Source organism: Cupressus sempervirens, chromosome 3 (genome assembly GCF_028749045.1).
Source record: "Cupressus sempervirens isolate cs-2001-9-10 chromosome 3, ASM2874904v1, whole genome shotgun sequence".
Lineage (NCBI taxonomy): Eukaryota > Viridiplantae > Streptophyta > Pinopsida > Cupressales > Cupressaceae > Cupressus > Cupressus sempervirens.
In genome coordinates, this window is record NC_143120.1 from 372,110,246 (window position 1) to 372,132,510 (window position 22,265).

General features: G+C 39.5%; 1 protein-coding gene across 2 annotated transcripts in view; it reads left to right on the top strand.

Moving 5' to 3' along the window:
- Positions 1-22,265, top strand: part of AAE13 (AMP-dependent synthetase and ligase family protein) — a 220,873-nt gene that overhangs the window by 39,227 nt on the left and 159,381 nt on the right. For both annotated transcript variants that reach the window (XM_089819847.1, XM_089819848.1), the window contains exons 4-5: positions 13,716-13,920; positions 14,018-14,106. In XM_089819847.1, coding sequence (XP_089675973.1) covers positions 13,716-13,920; positions 14,018-14,106 — 294 coding nt within the window. The remainder of the gene's footprint in view (positions 1-13,715; positions 13,921-14,017; positions 14,107-22,265) is intronic.

Below are 22,265 nucleotides of genomic sequence, written 5' to 3' on the forward strand. Positions count from 1 at the left end.
AGATCTCCGCATTAGGACAGAACAGGTGTATGAGTTACGTCGCCAGCACCACACTTCTGGGACGCCCCCTTCTCTCTAGATTTTCTGTAGTCTGTAAGTTGTCTCCTAATTTTGTGAGTCGTCAGGAGACGACTATTTTTTTTGGGGGGGATGGTGTTAGCCGACTGGATGGTTCCGGCGGTATTTTGTAGCCGATGGTCCGGCGGTGTTTCTGTAGTCGACGGTCCGGCGGTAAATAGTTTGTAGCGGATAAAATAATTGTGGCTGACGGATTCCTTCGGGAAGGTTCGGCGGTAGTATTTATATCCCGTCTGGGATCATTGTAAATCATCAATCATCTACTATTGCGAATATAATTCTGTTATTCTGCTATTGTCTGTATGTGTTGACTTCTTTACCTGTACGGTAAACATAGGCCCTCAAAATCCTCAGTCTGCATACCTCTCCTGGTAACTCAATGTGCATCAATAAAATTATGAGTAGCTCCAGTATCAAATAAAGCAACAACACCCTATCCAACTACGAGCCCATACATCCTAAAAGCTCCCTCCTTCCTCATATTGGATAAGTAAGCTACCTTGAGGTTGGAGTCATCCACTTCATCCTCAACATCATCACTCCTATGCTGATCCTGATCATAATCCCCAGATTGCTCCTGAAACTCAACACTGCCATCATCATCGTAGAACCACTCCATCATATTACTTTTTCCCTTAGGCTTCATAGGACAATCATGGTCAACATCATAGGGACCGCTACAGTAGAAACACAACTTTCTCCTCAAATCATTAATTGTTTCCCAATCCAAAGGTGCTACAGTAGGACGCTTACCCTTAGATTTCTCTTCTCTCCGAGGAGGTGTCCTATCATAGGAGGACGTAGCACGCTTCGAGGCAAACTTGCCTCTAGGTGTAGAGGCCTCTATGTTACGGGCCTTTTTTATTGCCTCTTGCAATGAAGGGGGATCTAATGACTTAACCCAACCTCTGAGTGGCTTAACAAGGCCCTCAATGAAAAGCATAACCCTCCTCTCAGATGTGTCATATACCATCACTGACAATCTTTGGAACTCACTGATAAATGCTTCCAAACCAACTGTTTGTCGTAATTGAGCCAACTCCCTAAAATAAGCCTTAGGATCCTTCTTGTCAAAACGTTCTATCAACTTGTTAACAAACTCCTGGTATGATATGATTTGATCATGATCGAGGATGTTAAACCATGGTACCACCAATCGTGCATAACTCCATCAAGGTGTAGCACAACAAACTTGATGGTGTCCTCCTCAGTCATATGACGCAAAGTGGGGTAGGTGTCGAGCTTGTGGACCTAAGCTCTAGAAGTCACTCTACGACTCCCATCAAAATGAGCCAATGTCATCTTACCAGCTGCCTGCTGAAGCTCAGTGTACCTAGGCCACTGTCTATCAATAGTAGGCCTACCCCTAGAATGCTCACACTTCTGTGTCAGATGTTTGTCAAAACTCAAATTATCCTTTAATGCCTGAGAAAGAGCATCCCACTCATGAAAATGAGTCAGTACATTGTCAACAAATGGGGCAGCATCAGAGGTAGTGCTAACTGCATCTAATTCTGGTCTCAGGAAAATGGGTTTCTGTGGTTTGTCCTGAGCACCGATATAGCCTGTCCTGTCCACCCTATCATCCATCCTGACATGATCCTTGATCCTATGTTGGTCATTAGCCCTAGGCCCCGCAGCCACACGTGACCTATGGGAACCAACAAAAATATCTCGAGCTCTCTCGCTACCCCAATCCTAAGGCAAAGATAAGTATTTCAAAGTGTTAGACAATTTTTAGAGAACAGCTATCATTTGTTTTTGCCTGGCTGCGATATTCCTGAATGCCTGCAAGGCATCTCTATCAACGTTAGCATCTAAGACTCGTCGTCCACTGCCACTAGAACCACCTGGATTACCTACCGTACTAAATTGAATCTCCAGCTCTCCTTCTTTGGGAGGCGAATTAGGTTCCCGTCGGGTGTAATGCATGCCTGGCGCAAATCTAAGATCACCATCCATGTCTCAAAATGCAGAATCAATGAAATTTACTTCATAATTGAACTGAGCCCAAGTCCTGCAGGTTGTTAGGAAACCGCTTTGATATCACTGTAAAAATTCTATGTATGCCACTGATAGAATTGCCAATGTCAATGAACAATATCACTATGTGTCTTTGTGTTATTTAATTTTCAGCAAATATCAGAAGTACGTTGCAAATACTGAATATAACAATTCAACTTCACATTACATATAAGTTTATTGAAGTAAGGAAAACAAAATTTGATAATATATCAAGAACTAAATTCTCAGTATTCAACAGCAGTAGTGAACCTGATTTTCTTTGTAGCACAGTCCACGCAATTTGCCAATTGGAAGGAAAGCCCGAAATGTATATCAAAATTGAGCCTTTAACACAACACTTTCTCTATTATCTTCCACGCAAGCCAAGAATGCTGTCACAGTCTGACGCCAATGCAGATTGCGACCAATTTAGGTATCATGCCCAGCTGATTGCCAACGCAGTTTGTATAAATAGAACGTATGACAATGCAGATTACCACACGACATGAATTCTCCTTGTCACCTCACAAAACTGGCAGCAAACCAAGGCTCAGCTTGACGTCAAGCAAATACAATCTTAGATGCAGCCCAATGGTAAAACGACAGTCCAGTAACTCTAATCGATTTCCATATGCACATAGTATAGTCAATTCATCCAAACACCTATCTCAGTAGCCACAGTGAACACAATAGGAGAATCTGATAATTGTTTACCTCAGCACAATTATCAATGAAAAACTCAGAATTTCTTCAAACCCTTAGCCTATTGATATGAACAAATAAAAGTTATAATCAAGATGATCCCTCATTCTCCAAAGCCATATTTATAATGCAAATTTGAGCCACTTAGCTTCACGTTCACACTTTTCACTTAAAAGCAACTTTTATAATATAAAGTTATAACACTTTATATTATAAAACATAATGATAATAAAGTGTATCATAAATAATCATTAAACCACAATCCTCCAAATAAATATGACTTCAATACTATTTCATCGAGAGATCAAATAACGGAACTAGACGATCACCTTGCCTGAATTGCACATCCAAAATAGAAACTGTTCGAAAGTGACTTACTAAAAATAGTAAGTCCGAAAATGGCAATACCAGACAAAGACCCCCAAATCCAAACGTCAACTCATGAGGGTTGTAATGATGAGCTGACAAAACCATACTTCAGAGACCTGCTAAATTGGGGACATTACATTTTTTAAGCCTAAAAAATCAGAAATAAAGAACATTGCTTATCATTCCACCGCCCCTTCATCCTTCCGATTACCCAAGGAAAATGCTTACTATCAGAATTACATCACCCCAATCTATCCCTTGTTCCATTTGTTCCAAAATTGTGTTAATCTCTTGAAACTATTCATATGAAATTCCACCTTGTATGTGCAAGGAAAATATATAAGCTTGCACTTGTAATCAGGTTTTTAAGAAACAAACTGTAAGTGAAGTGCTTGCAATTTTAATTTTGTAATGATATTTGCAGTGAAGAGCTTCAAACCTGAAATACAAGTAAATACACAATTTGGGTCTTACAAATGTAATTTTACGTTCTCAAACTTGGAATATGTGTTTGAGACTTTGAGCTGCATGTGTGTTTTATTTTTGTTCTTATAACCTCATAAGGTGCCATTGAAAGTCTTTGAGTTTTTATTAACTCCTTGTTATTGAAGGTTATTCTTAGGTCTAATCTTCCTTCTATCATGATTATTGCTCCAACCAATACTTTTAGTGAAATACAATATTGATTAAAAATTGTATTGTAATAGTAACATCTATTCTGAAATAAGAGAATAGGATGAATGTCCCGCCCTAATTTAGCTTAGTGTAAATAGAAGTAGTTAAATGCTTTGCTGATTCTAGTAGCAGTAATAACGGGGGGGCATCAATTATACTTAGGAGAGGATGTGTTTCACACACTGCGACTGGAACCATTGTTTTGCAATTGATCCTTAAACTACTGGTTGCAACATATCCACCCAACACTAGCCTATTTTATCCTCATAGGTGAGGGTGGGAAAATAAAAAAGAGAATCAATCAATTACGTTAATTAAAGTGACTAAATGAAAATTAAATTAAATATAATTGTCACCTTATTTAATATTATAAAGTCACTTTATTTAATGGTATGAAACCACTTTGTTAAATAAAGTGTTCCTTCTAGAAGATGTTTACTGAGCTTGATTTTAGAGTCTTCTAGAATAATCAAGTGAGCCTTTAAAAACAAAAGAGATCTAGTTATTTGGTATTAGAGTTTATTTATTCATATTGGATAGTTTCCTTTTTGGTTGCAATTGATTTCAGCTTTATTCCAAGGACAAAAACCCTTGTTAATTTGGTGAGTTTGGACGAAAGCCTAGCTCACCTTGTGGAAAGTTTGTGATGGAGCTATATTTGGATTACATTGCATTATTTTGGCATTAACAAGGATATCAATTTGCAGGTTTATAGCTGCTAGGATTTGTTCCAAAAATTGCTAGATTTGTCATCAAGTAATTTTGGGTTTTAAAGAAGATTGCTAGCGAGGTTTTGGAGCAAACAAGGTTGAATCTAAAACACATCACAAATTTGAAATCAAACACTTGGGTATTCCTTCATAACATTTTTTTGAACCCTTGATAAACATTAATTATGAGTGGTTCAAGCCCAAGGTACTCCTTGATCAAACCCATTGGCCAAACTACAAAGTGATCAAACTTTAGTAGAAGCTTAGAAGAATACTTGAAATATGGTCACCCAATTGCAAAGAAGGTTTTTTAAGGAATACCCACAGTCAATAGAAGCTCCAAAATTCTGAGTCAATCCCAACAAACTTGGGGGTTTTTCATGGTCCTTCCAAGCTATATGGAACCTCCGAAGATCAACAATTTCAACTCTCAATTCAAGAAAATTGAAGACTCTTGCAAAGTGACCCAAAATAACTGTCTTTGCTAGAAAAAAAACTTTAGGATAATTCACAGAAAAAGGAAACACATTTAAGGAAACAAATCGACCATCTCAATGCTTCCACTATCAACTTCCTGTATGGAAATAACCAAAGTTTCCAGAATACCTATTTTTTGCCCCAAAACATCTGAAAACCTTGCAGTCTTTGCAAGTTAGTCACTTCAAAAGATGAAATTGGTTTCAATTGAAAAACCATAAAAGATAGCATGATTTGTTTTAAATGCCAAAACCGGAAATCAAGAAATATGCTCAAAATTTAACGTGAATAAAAAACTAGATATTGCCCTAGTGTGACACAATCAATCCATTATTGTGGTTGTTTCACCCATGAAGAGAATGCATTCATCAAGATTATCAACCTCCAATACTTTATTTGCCAAGATCTCATTATTTCCTCTTCTTTGCATGCACAAGAATACATCTCCAAATGAAACACAAGGTTTTTTGTATACCTTTCTAATTTTACCCCAATTTTAGAATACCTCCCAAAAAAGTAGTGCTCCACTCGAACACCATTTCTCCCCACTTACACACATTAGACAATCAATAAAATTAAATTTTTCTATAATGCCCCTTGCTGCACCCAAGATCACTATGGATAAAAAATGGAATGTTCCATTAAATACTTAGATGAGAGCCAAGATGATCATTTAATAAAATATTGATTAAATGTGTTCAAGAAAGATATAGAGCCTTATTATTTTGCATTTAGTTAATAATTCATAGTTCCTATCCATACCATTGGCTTGTAGGCGAATATAATAATAGGCTAATGATTAGAAAACACTCGATCCTAGATAGGGGACATTTACACATGCTATACAGTATCGGGTGCTTATTTTTTTTGAGGACAACTTCGATAGAGCATCACACTCAAGAAAAAATGGTTGAGAGAAATCAAGAAGTGCCCAAGCAAGGCAAGTACTTGATACCTCCTTAACACGACCAACCACTTGTCTGACCAAGAGAATGATTGTTTGTTATATCTATAAGAGGTGGAGTAAGCTATGAAAAACCCTTCAAAAACCTCCTATAATAGCTATACAATCCAAGGAACACTCTAGAATCTAACATTGTCTTTGGTGGGGCCGATCATGGATAACCCAAATGGTCATCTGATCAACCTTAATTCAATTACCACCAATTACATTACCCAGGTAGAGGAACCTCTGCCATCCTGAACTCATGCTTAGGTGCCTTATCAAACAAAGATTGAGCCTCCACAGCACCCATTATGTCATTGATTCAAAGGTGGTCCTCCCAAGTTGAATTGTAAATCATATATCATCAAAGAATACAAACAAAAACTTCCACAACTGCCCATTGAACACACAACTCATGTAACAATGAAGACTAGGAACAATCATAGAAAATAAAACTAGTAACTGAATTAAAATAATCATCTGAAGAAGTATTCTGTCAATATCTATATGTAATTGCGTTGAAAATGGGGAGTTTTTGTACTTTAAGTTTCACAAATTAAAAGGGTTTGTGTTCTTGAAAAAAGAAATGAATCCACATTATTACTTGACTAATGAGATTGTTTCGAAAAGCAAGAAGATCCTTTCTGAACCCACCTATTCATCACTTTTAGGAGGAAATAAAGTATATTTATTTCTTTTGACAGATATTCCTCAAAGTTATAAATATAATTGTCCCTTTTAATCACCTTTTTGCACTATCAGTCTAGAGCGACACTTAAAATAATCACTTGAAACACCTTTTTACATGATTAAACATAAGCCATTTTTTTCTTTTTCATTTCTTTTTACAACTTAATTATTTAATGAATTTCCATTTTTACAAATGCATCAAATTATACAAAAACTTTATAAATTAGGTTAAGGCTCATCAACTGACTTGTGCTTGAGAAGCGGATGTGACAGACATTACAATGTAATATTGATCAAGATACAATGCAGATTGAATAATATTCAGGCTTCCAGTTGGGCTTAAGTAGGTAGTTCAAGATTTCAGCAATAGGACCAAGACTCCTCACAAACCATCATTCCACCGAAATAATTTGACTCATGTAATGTTGTGGAATGACCAACTCTCTGCAGTCTCTGTCTACATTCCCTTCCTTCACCTTTGAATGCACAAGGCACTTCCAATTCTGTTAACATTGCATGGGCACTATGTCTAAATGGACAACCCACTTTATCCCTTCATTCTCACTCAGTAATCCTCTTCACCAACTGATTGCAGCTTACCGAAACTGCTTGTCAATTTAATATGCTTCCCGTGAACGACATGCCAAAGCCAAAACTAAGCTCTAGACATTCTGACATCTTCCCAAAGCTTTCCTTTTGCAATCAAAATGTCTAATATGAGTTCTGCATCAAGCAGCAGGGAGCCTTTCAGTCACATGCCAAAATAGACCATGCCAACACCAATAGCAATCATGCTAGATAAAAGGAAATAGCAAATAGAAGGTAAGAAAAGAGCCCAGCAAGAAGAAAAATTGTGGCCACCAAGAAGTCACATCCTAGGAATTGACCATAGACCATATGCCCATAGTAGCATAAGAGGGGTTATCCAATGACCTAGTCAACCTCAAAATCCTCAATTTCAAAGGAAAATAAACTGCTTTTCCTAAGACATATCTCATACTACATGAACTCGTAGTTACTCAAATTAAACTTTTCTATTGTGTCTGAAAATTTGATTCAACTCAAGCACCCTGTCCAACAAAGCCTTCCAAAAGGTTTGATTAAAAACTGTCCTTTTTTCTGTTTTTGAGCTTTTCTTTCTCTTTTTGGGGATACTTTATATCCTATTACTTTTCTTTCATGGCAAGTAGCCAACAAGGGATATAAAGCTCCAAGAAATTTGGCAACTCAAAATTGTAATGTTTCCGTTATAAAATAAATTTTAATTGAGCTATTGTAATTGGGCCGGTTGATTTAATATATCTCGCACCCTTTTTTTTTTGTTTCCATAGTTTGTGTTGTCATTGGCTATCTTTGTACACCTTCAGAAAGTTTTCCCCAACGGGTATTTAAGCATGTCTTGTAGGTAGACATTAGGTATGCGATTTGGATTATATTTCTTAGTACAGTGAATTCTTGTTGGGATTCTCTGTTGTTCGCCATTTCGAAAGTGAAAGATTTTCCCTACTTGGCTCTTCGGTTTCTGTGAGAATCAACCTCACCCTGTTTCATCCATTGTGCTTCTTTGTTTCGGATATGGCAAATTTGGAACACCATTTTTTATTTGGAACATGTCTATATTTATTTGTGCTATTTCATTATTCTTTGGTGGATCTTGTATAATTTATTGAGTTCTCATTTCATTTCGGAGGACTTAGTATTGGTGAATTTGAAGGAGATACCATACTACACTCTGTGCAAGTTTTCCCCAACACGCTGTACGGCCTCCACTTTCCCTCAACATACGACCTTCCACGACCTCCGCCCAAGAAGCCGTCGTTGGACAAAGCTACCAAACAAGAGCTTCAAAGGAAGAAACTATGTTTCAACTGCAAAGGACCATGGGAACCCAGAGACAGATGCCTTGGGAAAAGAAAGATCCACTACATTGAGGTCATGTTTGATGATGGGGAAGAACAAGATGATATACCCACCGAAAACAACCAACCCCATGAGGACACCAAAATGGTTAGTTTGAAGTTTGAACTGTATGGAAAGAATTGCAACATTGGTATGGCGCAGTGGAACTATTGTCCTAGCCGGTAGCTTGAGGTGTAAAATGTTTCATGTACGAGGAACCCTTCAAAGACAAAGGTTATGGTGATGCTCGATAGCAGAACTATTCGAAAATTCATAAACTCCTCTCTGGTGAAACGAAGAGGTCTACCTATGGAGGCGTATGCAAGATTTCAAGTCAAGGTTGTAGGAGGGACTCTCCTGCCCTGTGCACACCTTGTTTCTTAGCTAAGTATCACAATGGCAAATCACACGGTGACCAAGGATTTCTTCGTAGTGCACCTTGATGATATGGAGGTTATTCTAGGCATACAGTGGATGGAGACACTTGATGAATACACTCAAAGCTTCAAACGGATGGACATCACTTTTGTTGTTGATGGAAAGAAGGTTGTTCTCCGCGAAATGGCATATGAAGGTTCGAAGGAAGTTTTTGCACATCGGATGGAGGCAATTTTTTGTCGTGATGACATTGCTTGGGTTGCACATTGTTTTGTCTTGGCGGAACCTAGAAAAGGGCAATGAACACCTCCCCAGGAAGATGATTTCCGGAATATTTTGAGTGAACATGATAAAGTTTTTATTGACATTCCTCCTAGCATACCGCCTCATTGAGGGTTTGAACATACTATTGAGTTGGAAGCTGGAGCCAAGCCGGTCATAACCACACCCTACCGCCATCTCAAGAAATTCAAAGATGAGATCAAAAAGACTATTTAGGAACTGCTGGAGAAAGGATGGATTCGTCCCAGTTCTAGCCCCTTTGTGTCATCAGTGGTATTGGTCAAAAAGAAGGATGAGATGATGCGCATGTGTGTGGACTATCGTGCGTTGAATAAAAAAGACAATAAAGAATAGATATCCCATTCCAAGGATAGATGAGTTGCTGGATGAATTACATGGCGCAAGTGTATTTTTCGAAAATAGATCTCCATTCTGGATCCCATCAGATCCCCATGAGGGAGGAAGACATGGAAAAAATAGCCTTCAATTTTCACTACGGGCATTATGAGTTCTTGCTCATGCCATTCGGATTAACAAATGCACTTGTTACATTCCAATCATGCATGAATCACATCTTCAACAAACAATTGCTTGAGTACTTACTAGTGTTTTTTGATGATATTCTTATTTATGCTAGGACATGGGAAGAGCACCTGAAGCATCTCGATGAAGTCCTACGGATCATGAAGGATCAGTCCTCGTTTGCCAACCCATCCAAGTGTGAATTTGGTATGATGGAAATATTGTACTTGGGGCATGTTGTCAGTAAATATGGAGTTCAAGTTCATTAGGAGAAAATTTAGGCTATCCTTGATTGGCCTCCCCCGAAATCACTTACAGAGTTACGAGGATTTTTTGGACTGTGCAGTTATTACCGGAGGTTTGTAAAAGGATTCTCTTAGCTCAGTGCCCCATTAACAGATCTGACAAGAAAGGGTTCCTTCCAGTGGAATGAAAAAGCACAACTCACTTTTGATAAGTTGAAAGAAGCAATGAGCACTTGTCCCATACTTGCATTGCTTGATTTTTTGCTCGACCTTTCATTCTAGAGTGCGACGCATTCGAAGAAGGCATTGACGTGGTACTGAGGCAAGATAGACACCCCATAGCCTATGAGAGTAGGAAGCTAATGCAAACAGAACGCTTATATTCCATTTATGACAAAGAGATGTTGGCCATTGTACATGCACTAACCAAGTTTTGGCAGTATCTGGTGGGTGCCAAGTTTGTTGTTCGTACGGATCACAATAGTTTGAGATTCTTTCTAGAGCAACGGGACTTGAACGAGAGGCAACAAAAATGGGTAAGCAAGGTTCATGCTTTTGATTTTGACATTGAATATGTGAGAGGAAAGAACAATGTGGTTGCAGATGCTTTGTGTAGGAAACCTGCTATTTGCTTATTGGCCCAGATTTCAGTTAACTGGAAAGCACATTTGTTGGTAAAATATTCCAAAAACACATTTACCTGTGAGGTAATGGATGGCAACACCCAGGATGAGCGGTACAAAGTGGTGGATGACATCATTTACTATAAGAATCGGATATTTTGTGTTAGAATCCAAATTGAAGCAAAAAATCTTGAAGGAGGTACACGTCTCACCCTTGGTAGGACACCCGGGCTTCCTCAAAACGTACAGACGTCTCAAGGAGAGGTTTTCATGGAAAGAACTTAAAGGAGACGTATTGCAGTATGTGAGAGAGTGTGCGGTTTGCTAGCAGAACAAATCCGAACATACTCTACCTGTTGGGTTACTGCAACCTCTGCCAATTCCAGAACAAAATTGGGAAAGTATTTCAATGGATTTCATTACTGGACTTCCCAAGGTAAACGAAAAGGATTGTATTTATGCGGTGGTTGATAGACTGATGAAGTATGCACATTTCTTCACCATCTCCTCGGACTTTCAGGTCACGTAGGTAGCCGATCTATTTTTTAGAGAAGTTTGTCGTCTACATGGGTTACCCCAAAACATTGTCAGTGATTGGGATGGATGATTTATCCGTATCTTTTGGACAAAACTATTTTGACTGGCAGGAACAGAATTGTCGCCAAGCACTAGTTATCACCCTCAGACAGTCGGGGAACAAGTGGCTTGAAGGTTACCTTCGGAATTACGTTTTGGCACAGCAACGGGCATGGGTCAAATGGATGCACTTAGGGGATTATTGTTACAATACCATCTGCCACATGTCCATTGGGATGGCACCATTCAAAGCACTATACGGGTATGAACCCCTTTCCTTCATTGACACAGTTTTGGGTGATAGTCGTGCACCAAGGGCAAGGGACTAGCTTCAGGAGGGATAGGACATATTGAGATGCTTGAAGGAAAACTTACAACGGGCATAGAATCAACAGAAAATCTACGCCGACAGACATTGAATCAAGAGAACTTTCGAAGTGGGAGACTTGGTCTACCTCAGACTTCAACCATATCGATAATCCTCATTGATGGAAAAGGGGAAAGAAAAATTGAAGCCACGATTTTATGGTCCTTATCGGGTAGTTTTCCGCATTGGTGAAGTTGCCTATGAGTTGGAACTTCCAAAGGGGAGTTGTATTCATAATGTTTTTCATGTCTCCTGCCTTAAGAAAGTTGTGGGATAGAACGTCACGGTAGCGGCAGACCTTCCACTGCTCAATGAAGAATGAAATCTCGTATTGGAACCAACCGAGATCATCGAAGTACGTGAGAAGACCCTGTAGACTTGCACAGTGAAGGAATATTTGGTACGTTGGAAACACTTGCCGTTGGACGACGTGACGTGGGAGGGAGAGCACATTCTACAGCATCCAGCATTGCATTTGCTTGAGGACAAGCAAAATTTGGGACGGGAGGACTGTAATGTTTCCGTTATAAAATAAATTTTAATTAAGCCGTTGTAATTGGGCCGGTTGATTTAATATATCTTAGACCCATTTTTATTTTTGTTTCCGTTGTTTGTGTTGCCGTCGGCTATCTTTGTACACACTCATAAAATTTTTCCCGATGGGTATTTAAGTACGGCTTGTAGGTAGACATTAGATATGCAATTTGGATTATATTTCTTTGTACTGCAAATTCCTTTTGGGAGTCTCTGTTGTTCGCCATTTCGGAAGTGAAAGATCTTCCCTACTTGGCTCTTCGGTTTCAGTGGGAATCAACCTCACCCTATTCCGTCCATTGTGCTTCTTTGTTTCGGATTTGGCAAATTTGGAACACCATTTGTTATTTGGAACATATCTATATTTATTTGTGCTATTTCATTATTCTCTAGTGGATCTTGTATAATTTATTGAGTTCTCATTTTATTTCGGAGGACTTAGCATTAGCGAATTTGAAGGAGATACCATACTACACTCTGCGCAAGTTTTTCCAACATGACGTACGGCCTCCACTTTCCCTCAGCATACGACCTTCCACATCACCGTGCACCCTCATCCTTCCACCGTATGGTCTTCACACCATCACCTACAAGCATTCTTCCAACACCGTATGCTTGCCTTTCACCATATTGTATGGCCTCCTTTTACCATACCTTATGGTCACATCTAGACACTGTACGGTCATATCTAGACACCATACGGCCCCTCTTGGCATTGCCTACCGTACGGTCTCCAATCATCCACCGTGTGGCCGAGATCTCAATACCGTACGACCCCTCCTGGTATTGCATATTGTATGACCTTTTTCTAGGATACTTGTGCAGACTTCCAGCAATCATCTTCGTGCTAGATCCTTACCCTACTATACAGACATTTGACTATGAGTCGTACGGCCTGTTTATGTCATTAGTTTAAGCGGTTTGACAGAGGTGACAGGAACAGAACATTACAAAAATGGCATCCAAACCTTCTTTTCTGCAAACTTATTTCCATCAAGACCTCACAAATTTCCCTCCATACATGAAATTTTCAAACAAATGTGCAGGCCTTTTTATGCCCCGGCTGAGACACCACATGAATCCCACAACATCAACCGGGGTCCCTCACTACCAAAGCTGATCTTCTTCAGAAGGGCTTATGCCCTCTAGAAGGTTTAAACAAACAATCGTCAAAACTCTCTCCTGAGGTAATAGCATAATCTGCATAAACCAAATGAGATCTCAATTTTTATAGATTTCCTGCCAAACTTTCCAGATAACACCATTTTAAAGATTCACTTAACTAATATAAGCTCCATTTTAGCTCTGAAAATGACCTTTTCTTTAAACTGAAGAAGATTAATTTTATAGCTTAGAACTTTATAGTATTTTATATATATTTGATGATGAGGAGATTAATGTCATTTTTATATCTGGATTTCTTCTGAACATTTTTTATTTGGCATCAAGATTGCATCACACACTTCCTTATGTGTTATATCTTTTTTTCAGTCTATTCTGGTAACACAAATGGTTTATAAAATTATATTATGTATATCTCATTTTTTATTATCTTTTGAATGGTTTCTGGTCGACTTCTGTTTAATACATATCTTTTATTTTATAACCATACCATGCTTGTCAAACTTGCTTCTTCAGGGGATATCTATAGTTATGGGTACAGAAGAGTATTGTGAAATACTCAATGAAATTGCAGATAAATCGGCGTCACATGTTTATCTTCTCCCTTCAGTTCCAAATCTTTTATTAAACAGTGATAAGCATGAAAGTAGTGGAGCAGAAACTTCCAGAAACCAATTTAAACATATTTTGACAGAGATTGAAAATTCAACTTTGATCGAAGGTAAATTACATTTTAATCAAGTAAACTTTGCATCTTGTATGCTTTTCAATTATTGCCCATATCAAATTGATATATTGTAAGTGTTTCTAATGTGCAGGGAATAAACCAGCATTAATTATTTATACTAGTGGCACAACAGGTAAACCAAAAGGTGTTGTGCACACACATAATGGCTTGAATGCACAGGTAAAGTTCATTTCAGCATCAATTTCTTAGGCTTGTTGGGAATTTCACTGGACCTATTTATTCCACTCATTATAATCACTTCTTTTGTTATCAGCTACCTTTAATTTGCCTGAAACTTCCTGTATAGATAACATTTTCTTGGTTTTGTTATCAAAATGAGACAACTGCTCAATGTTCGCAATAAATAATCTAAGATAGTGATATGTTGTATTTTCCTTTCTCAAAGATTTGTATGACTGTTAAATGCTTTTCAAAGGGGATATCTATTCTTCTAGTATGTTGCTCTTTTCAAATTTCAAGAAAAATTAAAAACCTGGTTACAAAGCAAATCTTAGGTGAGAATGAAGGTAATACAAGTGAAAATGCTCTGAAAAAATAATAATAATTAGAAATTTTATTTTGAAGATTGTTGGATGATGGAAAAGTGTTTCTATGAATGAAAAACTGACTTATATGTCAGGTGGTGTATATCAAAAAAGGATTTGTTACTCTTTCAAAGGAAAAAAAAATGAGATGATGGAAAAAACTAAAATGAGAACTAGGTGTTTTGGAATCATGTTTATTTCAGTTTGACTCGAGGAAAACGACTCCAGTTTTATTTACTTTTTGATTCCATTCGCTAATGATTAACAATGGATGGGGGCATAAACCAATAATGTGCATGTTTAAGGATTTTTCTCTCCTTGTCTAGTGGTTGCTTGGGAATCATCCAACAATTGTGTAGCTTTTCCCACCTAAGCATGTGTAAGGGCCACCTTGATTGGATTGTGACCGTATGTCTATTACCGCCATGTCAGGCTGTTAGTGCTACTCAAGTTCTCTCTGGTGACATTCTCTACTGCAATTGTGTCAACACTAGTTTACTTACTTCCTGACTCATTGTGGGGCCTATATATTTTACTCTTACTACTCATGGTCATGACTGTTTCTTGAGATGAACAACCCTTCTCCAGGTAGCAATAATACCTCTTGGTACTGTAATGATAACTGCTCTATGACTGCACTTGTTTGTGCTCGATGTGTTGTACCATTATTTCCAGAAGAGTACCTACTAGCTTGTGTTTTGTACAAACAAATTGTCGCATAAAGGGGCTCCCAATTCTCTGTCACACCCTTAGGTTAAGTTAGGTCTACATTTTCTCATCTCTCTCCGTTAGAGTGTTTTTGGTTAGAATTTTGCATTTAGGAAAACTAGATTGTATCTTGTGTTGCAGAGATCAAGCTAGTAGCAACCTTGGAACCTATTTAGGATGGAGATGGAGAGTCATCAAGACACTTAAATTCTCTCTTGGAATCAGTAAAATGATAAAGGAAATGGTTTTGGAAAAAGGTTTTTACAACTTTTCATTGCGAAATACATCTAAGAATGAATCAAGAAGTTGAAAAGACAAGTGCAAAACGGACTTCGCAAACTTGGAATGAACATTTTAATCAATTAAGTCATGACAGAACGAAGTAAAATCAAAGAGTAATATGGCTAAGGATAAGAAATTTAGAATTTTGATTGTCATGGGAATATCAGTATCTTATGGGTAATTACAAAGGACCATCATTGAAAAGGGAATGAAACTTGGACACAAAATGGTAGAAGTAAACCCATGGCAAGGATTTTCCTATCTTTGAGATAGAGATTTTCTCAAAAATCCAAAGATACTTCCAAATGCCACCCCAAATATAGAGACTCCACCATAAAGGCGGAAGAGTGCGCATGGTGTGGATAGCAACATAATGTGGAGAATACAAGTCATATCATAATTTCTGCCCTACTTCCATACCACCATGCTTCATCATCCACTTTGAAAACTTCCAAATCCAAACTTCCCTTCTAGGTTTTGAATTCCTCTCCAAAGATGGAAAGTAGTCCTTGATCGAATAAGTATGATGAAAATTAAATCCAAGAAACCTCATACATATCATAATGCAGAATCAGCTATATTCTCTTACAGCGGGGATTACAACACAAACTGGAAACTATAAGCATGCAAATAAAAAGACACCTTTTGTTTGTCTTCCCTCTAAATCCAAAATCTTCAACATGCTTTAGGATCCAATTCTCCACTGCATCCCCAAATCCTTATTTTCTTTTTATGTCAATAAGTTCTCTCCAAGGTCCATTTACAATTCGAAACATAAAAGACATTCCACTACCATCCATGATCAAGTCCAAAATCTGATTTTCCCAAGGCTAAATCCTCTAATCCAAGATTTGAAGATAATCAAATAATTGGATACTTTTCTCATCAAATGTTCTCATATTTATAATCTCCAAATGACACTAGTTTCCCAAAGGAACTCCACTTAGACAACATTAAAATATAATAAAGTGCCATTAATATAATTTATTAATTGCTTTTAGCTCAAAAAATGACCTTTTCCACCATAACTTAATATTTTGACACACAAGGCCACTATTTCTTGTTTCCATGATTTAAATTTTTTCATCCTAGTTCCAATGAGCTATGATACTGAGGTGACCAACCAACAACACCAACAAAAATAGCAACCTCAATGTATGTCAATGAATAATAATAATAATTCACCTGTCTTGCGAAAACAATTGAAGAAGCATCAAAATTGAAATCTGACAACACCAATGTGATCCTAATGATGAAAGACGATGAATGAACCTAATGGGGTGACTTACTATAAATAGATGCTCCCTCCAAGATTCTTGGAGCCCAAACTTGAAGCCCAAAATAAAAATTGAGAACATCACATAACTGCTCTAGCTCGACTGAGCTCATCAGAACCAACAATTTGACTTACTATAAATAGTAAGTCCCTCAAATAGAGCCAAAGCACACCATAGGTTGTTGAAAAGCCTATAACCTCACAACTGACACCCTCAAATCCCAATGTTAGCTCACTAGGGTCACGATGGTGAACAAACCAAGCTAATTGCAGGAACTTGCTAAACATAGGGACATTGCAAAGGGATCCTTCAGTCCTTTCATTTTTTTTTAAATTGGAGAATACATTTATTGCTAGCTACTACAGTGTCGTCAATAGTGCTGTGAATTGTACCCGTACTACAATACTTGACTTGATTATGATTGCAATTTCATCTCCTTCATTGGGCAATTTGTATGTGATGTTCTAGTTCCCGTAATTGAAGGTGTTGCTCCTCTGCATCCTAATTCTTTCAGTGTCAGGTGGTCGGCAGATGTGTATGGAAGAGAGGGATCAACTGGAGGCATGGAGGGAGCCGTACAATGGTGAAACAAAAGGTAGTACGGTGGGTAGTGAGGATGGGTCGTACGTGAGTAGAGAAGATGGCCGTATGGGAATAGTGGAGATGGGCCGTACGGTGAGTAGAGAAGATGGCTGTACAGGAGTAGTGGAGATGGTTGTACGAGGGGGTGAAGATGACCGTACGGAAGAGGGAAATCGAGGGGAGATAGTGCCATACGGCAGCCACAAGGTAGGACTCTGTACAATAGGAAAAGAAGGTCGTACAAATGGTGGATGGCAGATATGGCCGTATGGTTGATGGTGTTGTATGGTACGATGGAGCACAAGGCCGTATGGTGTGATAGAACACAGGGCCGTATGGTATGCTAGAGCATAGGGCTATTCGAAAGGGTAAGGATGTAGCATAGGATATGCACTTCGTAATGTGGAAGGTGGATGGTGTACGGACAGAGGAAGAATGCTTAGTTATGCAATCATAAACTTATCGATCGAATTCATTAGATAAAGCTACACAAGAATGGAGATTGAATATGCCTAACCTTCAATTAATATTTGCCAAAAGATGGTGCTCCGATTTGCCAGATCCGAGCAAAGTATTACAAGCAATAGAATAGGGTGAGGGTTGAATCCCACCGAAACCGAACAAGCCAAGTAGGGAAGATCTTTCACTTCCGAAATGGCGAACAATAGAGAATTCGAATGGAAATTCGCAATACAAATAAATAATCCAAATCGCATACCTACTACTACCTACAAGCCGTGCTTAAATATCTGTCAAGAAAACCTTTCGAGGGTGTACAAAGATAGCTGATGGCCAAACTACCTACGGAAACAATTAAAAAAATTGGTCTGAGATATATTAACTCAATTGGCCCAATAAAAAGGTTTAGTTAATTACATTTATTTTATGATGGTGATATTACAGTCCTCCCATCCCAAAATTTGCTTGTCCTCAAGCAAATGCAAATCTGGCTATAGGAAACCTTCCCTAATCAACTTCTTCAGTCTTGAGTCAGGTACTGAGTAGATCTTTCCATCGAAGTAAATGATGTCATCAATAATTTTGTATCTCTCATTGCGTACATAGCCATCCATCAACTGATATGCAAAAGTGTTCTTGGAGTACTCAACCAACAGATGGGCCCGCCAATTATTCAAGGAATGGGGTAAGGCGTTGACTATCGTGTTTTTACTAGCAGTGTCTGGGGTCTAATCATGATTAAAAAAAACCTCTATCTTCTTGATTGTGAGTTCTCTCGTTCCTTTATTTGACATTCCTCTTAGCAACACCTTCTTACCATTCGTCTCGAATGAAAAGTCCATCCTTTTGAAACTTTGGGTGTATTGGTCAAGAGTTTCCAACCACTGGATGCCCAAAATGATGTAAGTATCAACCAAATCAATGACAACGAATTCATCTGTCATGGTATAGTTTCCCATGGAAATTTGTAGTCGTGGGATCACATTAGTGCAAGGTAACAAGGTTCCTCTTGCAACCTTAACCTCAAATCTGTTAGCCGATTGGATGGTCTCAGTGGTGTTTCTGTAGCCGACGGAATGATTGTCGTCGGTGTTTTGTATTTTGTAGCCGACGGGTAAATAGTTTGTAGCGGACATAATGTTTGTGGCCGACGGACTCCTTCGGGAAGGTTCGGCGGATAGTGTTTATATCTCATCTGGGATCATTGTAAATCATTAATCATCTATCTTCTATCATTAATCTTATGAAGCATAATGTATGTTTGGCATATGCGAATATAATTCTGCTATTCTGTTCCATTGTCTATATGCGTTGATTTCTTTACCAGTACGGTAAACATTTGGTGCCATTGCTTTATGAACCTAGAAGGTGGGAGGAATGAAGATTAATGCCAAATCAGCTTAACAAGGATCGGAATAAGGTCAAGGGAAAAGCTGGAATCCGTACTGCGCAAGAGAATTTAATTCTGGCATAGCAAGCTGAACGCCAACGGAGATTTCAGAAGATTGCCGACGGAAACCAGAGCGCCGAAGAATTGTTGGAGGAGACTTGGCAGCGGGTGGAATTGGTTGAAGAAGCACGGGAGGAGTTCTTGAATTTGTGTTCGCCGAGGGAAGAAAATTTAGATGGAAGAGCATCAACTCGCATGGCTCGCAGTGCCGAGGGAGCACGAGCGTGGAGTGACCTCTTTGTCCGGGATAGACTTTTGCGGGAAACAACTTTAGAAGAACCTTCTTCTTCACCAAGGCTTGCAACTGTCGACACCTCTGGTGGGAGTGCAGACCACTAGTGTGGGAGTTCAGACTGCCGGTGTGGGAGAGCAGTCCGTCGATGTGGGAGAGCAGTCCACCGGTGTGGGAGTGCAGACCGCCGGTGTGGGAGTGCAGACCGTCGGTGTGGGAGACCAGTCTTGCGGTGTACAGACTGTCGGTGTGGGAGTGAAAAGCGCTAGTATTGCAGGACCGAGCAACACCTGTTTACAGAAACCAATTGTGATAGCGGGACCAAAAGAGAAACTGTCGAAGTTCAATGGCGATGGTACGGCCGATCCCATTCGACATTGCAAAACATGTGAAACGATCTGGAAGGCAAATGGGATAACTGATGAAGATGACTAGATGAGGCAATTTTCGGCCACCCTACAAGGCGTAGCAATTGATTGGTTCACTGATACAGATCCACAAAAGCTAAACAGTTGCGATAACATTAAAAAGGAGTTTCTGGCAGAATTTAAACTGTTGCGGGATGATAATGAAATTGTAGCAGAGATCTTCAATACTAAGCAGGGGAAGAACAAAATCGTCCATGTTTACGCCAGGAAATTAAAAGACTTGATAAACAAAATGGAAAGTAAGCCGGCAGATAGACTTCAGAAAAGATGGTTCATGGAAGGCCTACGCTCGAAGTTGCTGAGGAAAATGAAAATTGGCCCACTGTCGTCATACACGGAAGCTTATAACAGAGCATTGGACCTCGAAAGTAAGTAGAAAACAAAGAAGAAGAAGAACACTAGCTCATCTGATTCTGATGACGACGAGCTTGCCGGAGAAGATAGCAGCGATGATGAAGGCAGTAGCAGGAAGGTCCGCGCCCTACAGAAGGACATGATCTGCATGATGGAGTTTAAAAATATGCAGAAAGAGCCAAAAGGTAGTGAGCTGTGGTGCACGGAGTGTAAGACCGATGGTCACACTAAAGGATCGTGTCCAAAGAACCAATTTTGTGACTTTTGTCAGATCATGGGCCATTCGACAAAAGAGTGTCCCTTTAACATGAAGACAAGAGGCTCTCCTCAGGTGCTTCTCACACAGGAGGCTTCCCTGTCGGGTAGTAGTGGAAATACGAATAGCGCAGGTGCCACATTCGGAGGGTACAGGAATAATAACAGAGGGCAAAATAACAACAATGCGAACAATAACAATAATAATGGGAGCTGAAGTTGAACCCAGTATGATGCAAACAGACGGTCGATCGTTCAATGCCGAGCATGTAATTTGTGGGGTCATTTTGCGCGGGATTGTACAGCGGCAAACACACCGAAATTATTATGCAGATGGTGTGGACCTGGCGATCACGAAGATTCCAAGTGTTTGAAGTCTGAAGTAAACTTGATCACTGTTGGCACGGATGTAGAGGAGGTTTTGGCAATTGCACGGAGGCAAGCGGAGGAAAAGAGAAAATTGGGGGAAGCGCAGGTTGAAATTGCAAAGGCATCGTTAGCGAGGACATCTCAGTTGAAGGACATCACCGGCATCTTGGCAAGGAACTTCGCAGAACAAAACATTGTACGATAGATCTTACAAACGGAGATACCGGTCAAGATAAGTGACCTCACAATGCCCCAGTTATGGACGACCATTCTGAATCATACACCGTTTCCGAAAGCAACGGAGGACACAGGAAGGGACAGTAGGGAAGTGATGACAACAGACCTAATGTTGTTGGCACTCACATTCGGACGACATCCGGTGGTCGTTGAGATGGGGATTTTGGGAAATGTTCTGGCAGACACAATTGTCGACGGAGGGTCCGGCGTGAATGTGTTGCCGGAGGATACTTGGAAGAAGTTGGGAAAGTCGACGCTGTGGCCACCTACATTCCAGTTGCTCATGGCGGATCAGCATCGGATCAAACCGTTAGGAACCTTGAGGGCGCAACCGGTAACCATTGGTACGCAACCATTTTTATTGAATTTTGTGGTCATTCCATTGAAAAGAAGAGGATATGATGCTATTCTGGGACGGGATTGGTTGGTGCAAGCAAAAGTAAAACATGATTGGAAACGAAATACCTTATCAATGGAGCGCGGAGGCAAAAGATTCATAATTCACCTGCATACACAAATGGTAGGTGAGGAGGCAGCATCGTCAGACTTAGAAGGTGAAGGCGATAGTGACGACGAAAGAAACGACAATGAAGGAAAGAGGAGAATGGAACCAGACGACGAAGGAATATTGAGACTAGACGGAGGATCGAATGACGATGACCTAGACTCGATGAATGGCCTTTACCATTGGCAAATAGAAGACTATGAACTCTTTCCGGGTTGTAATATGCTAAGGGTCGACAAAGGTGAGAAAAAGGAGGAAAATGAGTGTCCGGAGGAACACAGAGAAGCAGATGACGCAAAGGAGGTTACGGCTGAAGAAGGGAAGGACATACAACATAGACCCAGAAAAAAGAAAGATTCCACCATTCGGTACACGGTGAACGGACCGCATAGGAGGAAAAGAACACATCGCACCATAAAATTACTTGAAGGGTACCGACAGCAAGGAAATAAGCTAGATGCACGATGACCGCAGGCACAGTGGGCGACGGATGTAACACATAACAGACATAAGGCGTGGCATGACAAACTTAGTAGGTTTCAGCCGGGGCAGTTGGTACTCAAGTACGACGGTTGGGATGAAATCAAATAGGAAAGGTTTAAGGCAAGATTGGTTGGACCATATCAGACCCGGGAGGTCGGCGACAATCGGGTGAA